The sequence below is a fragment of the Mesitornis unicolor genome, unplaced genomic scaffold (genome assembly GCF_000695765.1).
Source record: "Mesitornis unicolor isolate BGI_N332 unplaced genomic scaffold, ASM69576v1 scaffold4975, whole genome shotgun sequence".
NCBI classification, from domain to species: domain Eukaryota; kingdom Metazoa; phylum Chordata; class Aves; order Mesitornithiformes; family Mesitornithidae; genus Mesitornis; species Mesitornis unicolor.
The window spans coordinates 73,956-80,596 of NW_010187359.1; the positions used below are offsets into that span (position 1 = coordinate 73,956).

At 42.4% G+C, this 6,641-nt stretch overlaps 1 protein-coding gene across 1 annotated transcript; it reads right to left on the reverse strand.

The window, feature by feature from the left end:
• Window positions 1–1,377: 1,377 nt before the first annotated feature.
• On the reverse strand, window positions 1,378–6,332 carry UMPS (uridine monophosphate synthetase; the record flags this gene model as incomplete). The annotated part of the gene is made up of 5 exons (XM_010185411.1): window positions 1,378–1,680; window positions 2,452–2,566; window positions 3,075–3,250; window positions 3,946–4,614; window positions 6,179–6,332. Coding segments are annotated over 5 exons (1,296 nt in total), but the record flags the coding sequence as incomplete, so codon positions are not given.
• Window positions 6,333–6,641: the final 309 nt, after the last annotated feature.

A 6,641-nucleotide genomic window follows, 5' to 3' on the forward strand; every position in this document is an offset into this window, starting at 1 on the left:
ACACGCTTATCAAGTTCCAGCTCTGAAAGGTGGCCAAGAGACCCTCCATCTTCCCTGGCTGGAGTTCTAAAGGGGGAAATGATGATACATAAGAACACTGAAGCAAATGGTAGCCCCAAGGAAAACAAAACACACACACACACACACAGACAGTTCTAATATTCACTCCACAATAACCAACACCTAAGCCCCATAAGCAGCCCCATAATCAACTGCCAGGACATGTGGGACTTGAAACGGTGAAGTCTTCTCCCTACATGCCCAGGTAGTGAAGAAGTGTTTCAGTTGTATGTTCTGAAGTCAGAAACATATCCGTGCCAACAGAGCACAACATCACAGATACAAGATGTGTAAGGCAAAGCCTTTAGATCCAATCCTGTGTCCCTTAATCTTAGACACTGTACAGATTAATCCAACCAACACTCAACAAATCTCTCCTTTTGAACTTCAGCATAACTCCAATCTCCTATTCAAAAAGTCATGGCAAAAAACTTCTCACTAGAGTTGTTCCTAGCCTACAGGTAAGCGTATTAAGAAAGGAACCTCAGCTTTCTGTGTGCTGTACATCAGCACAGCAACAGCCACATCACCTCTGCCTTCCTGATAGGAATGAAAATTCAAGCTGATTTCCACCACACATACACTAGATCTATTTAAGGTTTTTCCACTCTTTCTAATCAAAACCAAACATACAAGACATTTCTACTTCTCCTTATTCATGCCAAAGAGTGGAAAGTAATTCCTGGAAGTATTCCAGCTATTATCACAAGAAGTCAATAAAGTACATTTTTGTTTATCGATAAAAGAATCATCTGTAATTAAGAACACAACTACTAGTTCTCGTTGCTCTGACAAATTCTTTGTAGTTCCTGTAAACAGAACCACAGGCAATCTCTGCAGTCACAAACACACTAGAATGACTTCTTATAATACTGAGGTTCTGAAAATATTTCATACTGCCACAGAAGGAAGATTCACATATCCATTGAAAGAAAAACAGTAGTAAAAAAGTATTTATTAAACACCACATTATTCAATTTCACAGTGTGGGATTAAGACCCATACTTGCTCCTTGGAAATAGTAAAGCTGAGTAATCTTGTGAGAGTGGGGCAGCAGGTCAGGTCTGCAGGCGACATTTATTAAGAACAGTAAAATACTGTTCCCACAGCCAGAGGGAATTTGAGGGTGGGGAGAAGAAACAAAAGCAACAACAGACAATCAAATACCCATGGAGTGTTTTGTGCAACATTTTTCAGCAGAGAAAAGCTATTAAGGCTAAAAATGGGGCATGACGTTTTGGGTTCATACATTCACATATTATAAAAACAACCATGGCATGTACAAATTGATCTGTGTGTATGCATTTAAAATAAATTCAGCAACAGATTTTTCTCCAAAAGGGCAGTTTTCTACTGGCTGAAATGTCTATGTATTTAACTGGAAGTCTCAAGATGACTGCAGCGCCATAAGCTTTGCTTATTGGCTAAGTGGCTGCTTTCAATCTTCTGCATGAATACCAAGTCTGCTTATGTAGCTGTCCCAGGCTGCCTTCCTGTACTTCTCTGCTTCTTGAACACGGTCTGAAGCTGACAAGATGCCACGTCCCACAATAATGATATCTGAACCTTTTTCACTAATAACTTCCTTGGGGCTCAGGTACTTCTGTCCAAGGTTATCACCTGAAATAGAGACATCATTTTTTTAGCTCATACAAAACTGTATCTACTAAAACCTTTCAAAAAGGTGCTGGAACATAGCATAGGTATGCTATTCCAGGTCTCACTCTAACAATCCACAAACATAACTAGAAACTGTCTTCAACTAATGAAACCCCAAATTTGACAGAGATTTACCAATCACGATAGATAGCAGTTACACAAAGAAGCACGGATCAGGATTACCAAAATAGGCCTCAGCCTTCTTAAGGCAGGCAAAACCCCCAAACATTCACAAAAAAGCTTGTGATTTCACTTCAAGTTTTGTAAGAATTCTGTATTGCAGATAAACATCTCCCACACCTGGTTCAGTGATAACCTGTTTAAGTCAGTGTAAGACTTCCAATTCACTGATACTGCATCCGTATCAGTTTCAACAGTGACACGGTTAGACTTACGTATTTGTTTAAAATCTTTATTTCTACTCCTACTGAGTAGTTATACACCTAACTTAACAGCCACCTGAAGACAATTCATGTTTTAAGGACTGTGCTTTATGGTATGCACAGACCTCAACACACAAATAAAGCTGCATAGCCTGCTGGTTGCCTTTTAGAGTTCCCAGGAAAGGGATCAGCATACCTAGAAATACAGAAGGCAGCCCATATTGGCAAACACAGACTCCTGCCACCAGAGAATCAGCAGCAAAACCTTCTTCAGAAGTCACTTTTTCACTGAAGGCTAGATTACTTATTGTATTAACAAACAGAATGCAAGTATTTCAGAAAAAGTTACCTCCAGTTTGCAGCTGCACCCCTGGAGTTAAGTGAAGAAATTCCGGTTTATTACTAACTCTAGATCCAGATATGAATCCAAGAACAAAATCCGAGTTGTCTTCAGCCATTTGTACCTGAAGAAGATCAGTAAACACTTACAAATGATATAACCAAAATGAAGCCTGACTAACAATCTGTTTATCATCCACACTTTGACACAGCAAGCTGTGCAGGGCAGGGGAATGGAACACCTGCTCTTGCTTTACCAGTATAAAGTCACCCAGAGCTGATCTTGCTGTGTCTGCAGCCAGGAATGTGAATGTTAGGTTTTGTTATATGTTATAAATAATGCAATGAATTAAACTAATTAGAACTTTATTGCTTAAGGAAAAAAAAGAGGGGAGCTAATATCAAACCTGGCATGTTTACTAGAATTCACAGTGTGATCTTCAACCACCTCACATGACTACCCTACAGCTGCAATCTTTGAACACCACACTGCCAGATTCCTGAGTCTTCACAGGAAAAAAACCCCTGTAATAGAGCTGCAGACTTTTGGAAGTGCAAATATTAGAAGCAAACAAAGCCTCCCTGTTACAACATTTTACAAGCTTTTTATGTGAAACAAGACCGCCTGCTTACCGCAGCTTTTGTGTATTCACCCGTTGCAAGTGACCCTTGGGAACTCATCTCGGCAACCAGAAGACAGCCGCGCTGGAGAGGAAGACCCACTTCCTTCAGACCTTTCACAACTCCAGAGCCTGGAACCACGTGGGCATTAACGATGTCTGACCAGGACACGATTCTGAACACACCACCTGAGAACATGGATAGGAAGACACAGGCAAAGCATCATAGAAATGCATTAAACAGGAAACATGAGTTCAACAAAACTGCACACCAAGTCATTCACATTTTAATAGACAGCTTTACTACCAAAGCTTGACAGTTACAAGTTTAGTCTCATGAGATAGTCTTGATAGCTGTCTAACCACAAAGTATAACCTCTGTTTTACTTTCCACAAACGCTTCTTAGTATCTCACCTTTAATATTCATTGAGGCCTTTATGGTAACCTAGGAATTCACTGTCACAGGTGCTACCTTTCAATACAGCATACAGATCATAAAAAAAGAGAAGGAAGGTTCTACAGTTGCAGATGATATATCAAATGAAAGCCGTAATGAGCACACAAGCATACAACAGCAAGCTGCCTGAAGAAGCCACACTGTGTTTTCTCATGGCAAACAACTACTGAGAAGTACCCTAATGAGCACAACCATAGATTCGTAGAAAGCTTTAGGTTAGAAAGATTTAGGTTAGAAGGGACCTCTGGAGGTCATGCCCTCTCAGCAGGGGTAACTTCAAAGCTAGATCAGGTTGCTCAGGGCTCTGTCCCCTCGAGTCTTCTCCAAGGCTGGAGAGTCCACAATCTCCCCCAACAACCCGTGTCAGTGCTGCAATTATACACACTGGCAAAAAAGTAACAGTAAATCAAGGTTCATGATAATCACCTTCATATTGATGTTTCACAGTGTTGCCAATGTCTGCAAATTTCCTGTCCTCAAAAATCAAGAATTCATGTTGATCTGCAAGCGTTCTCAACTCCTTTACCACCTCTTGGGTAAAATCATTCAGGATGTCTATATGAGTCTTCAGGACACAAATGCTGGGGCCTAGGATGGCAGCTAACTGCAGCAACTCTTTGGAGCTGGTGACATCAGCAGAAAGGCACAAGTTTGTTTGCTTCTTTTCCATGAGCGCAAGGAGCCTGGCTGCAACAGGATGCACCCCCGGCAGCTGGGCTCGAGTGCCAAAGCTCAGCTCTTTACATTGTCTCTTCATAGGAGTGGGGCTGTTCTGAGCCACTGGCTTGAACGCATGTCCCTGAATGAATTTCTTCACCTTTTCAACCATCTCAGCAGTCACCTCTCCCTGCTGCTGGAGAATCTCCAACACCCCAGACAATGTGCACACAGAGTGCAGGCGAATTCCGCGTTCCTCTAACCTGGCCTTCCCACCCTGCTCCCTGTCCAACAGCACTATGGCATCCGTGACCTTTAATCCTTCTTTCTGAAGAACTTCCGCAGTTTCCAGTACACTAGATCCACTTGTTACTACATCTTCGATGATCAAGCATGTTTCTCCTGGATTAATGGTGCCTTCCACCAGCCGCTTAGTACCTTAAAAATAAAAGGCAAATACTCCACTAAGCGAAGAAAGTTTAAAAGACCCCAAAAAGCTTGAAGTATCAAAACTAACTTGCTATGCTAATGTAAAGATCACATTTGTTCCACATACAAGCATACACTGGAGCATATCCTGAAGTCCAATGGAATTGGACTCCAAGAGAATTGGAATTTCACATTCACTGTCAGCATGGAAAGATAATTTGCTTAGTTATTACCCAATACCAGCTGTCACAGTTCTTACCACAACTCAGTCACTGAACTGTCAGTCAATTCATAAGGACTGTTACTTCTCCAAGTTAATAAAATACTTCTTTATGTTTCCAGAAGTTATGTTCCATTAACAAAACTGACATACTGTTAACTGCACAAATTTAAATCTTTGGATAAAATGACTACAGAAGTTTATTATTGCTACAAATCGAGTGCTCAGAACTACAAAAGTACTTCCTTCAGTTATTCAAAACATCTTTAAAGCAGCCAAGTTACTGGTACTCCGTTTTCCACAGGCATTATTCAGTGCTTAATCTGCCTGTTAGAACAATTGGAAGGAGTAAAGCCCCCAGATGCCTTTGTCCTAATGAACAACAGGCACAAGTCCATTGAAAGGCCTCCTGGGGGGCAACAACAAAGGATGCCCAGCTTTCCCGGGAAGGAGCAGACTAATGTTATTCAGTGAGCAAAGTGCTTAGACCATGATAGCCATGAAGGAGCATGATGTACAGCTTTACAATCCATGTGACACCCGAAACATTGTGCCAGCCAGTTAATTGCTGTCACAGTTGACTTGTCCTTCACAAGATGGAACAGAAAATGTTTTCATGCCCACCACACCGACTAACATACAAGTAACATTTAGTTTGACAAGCATCCTTTCTAACCGAATACTGTTGGAAGAAGACAGCTTTTATCATACTCTGAAATCCACTGCTACGGTAGGTTAATGCTTCAGTCTTCTCTCCCCCTTGCCTCTGCCAAAATCAAACAATTGGTTCAATGTGTAGCAAACTGACTGCTTCTCACCTGGTCCACCTTGCCTAGTGATTACAGGGCTATAAGGTTTGCAAGAAAAAGGAGTCTGAAAAGTAAATTAAGATGAGACTTGAAAGGTTCCTTTTAAGAGCTAATAAGCCAAGTTCTGTTTGGGGGTGAAATGTAGGTCTTGTCTCAGTATATCAGAGAAACTGAGTTGTGAATCTCAGTTTTTGGAAGACGTCAATAACCCTGAACCATGGTAACAGTACCAATGGAAAAAAAAAATCAAACAAAACCCACTGCTGAACTTAAACAAGAAATAAAACTACCCCCATGTCTCCAAACCTACTACTACAGCAGAATTTAAGCTGCACCCCACTTGGCAATGAACTAGGAAAGCCCAATCAGGTTGGAAAGCTGTGGGAGGTATGTTTTGGGAGGGGGGAAGACTGCTTGTTGAATTAGAGTGGTCATCTTAAACTGGAATGGAGATACTGCACATCACAGAAGAATCACAAATATAAAAAGTCATTTCACAAACAAGACAACAAGCAGACACAAATTCTCGATTTGAAGGCTTTACCATAGTCTTTTGCTTCCTTCCTCCGCACAAGCATTGGAATCTGATTTTCCGAGCAGATAATTGTGGCCAAGGGCAGTGCTGTGTAAGGAACGCCGCACACACAATCATACTTGAGACCGGCACCCTTGGCAGTTTGAAAGAGAAGATCTGCAACCTGCAAAGGAAAACCAAACACTTTAAGAGTAAGACTGGAGCGATCACGACTAAACACACATATTACCACGGGAAGCAACGCACACGCACGAAAGCCAATCTCCTCCACACCATTTGTCAGTAGCTGTCCCCACAGCGCACAGACCGCCCCGACGCCTGGACCCAGCGAGCTCCCGGCCAGCAGACCGCGACTCCAACCCCAGGAAGGGCCCTCCGGAGAGGCCTCCGGCGTCCTCCTTCCTCTGATACCTCCGGGCTGCCGGCACAGACAAGCACCCCTGAGGCGCGGTGTGCGCCGGCCCCTCGCCCC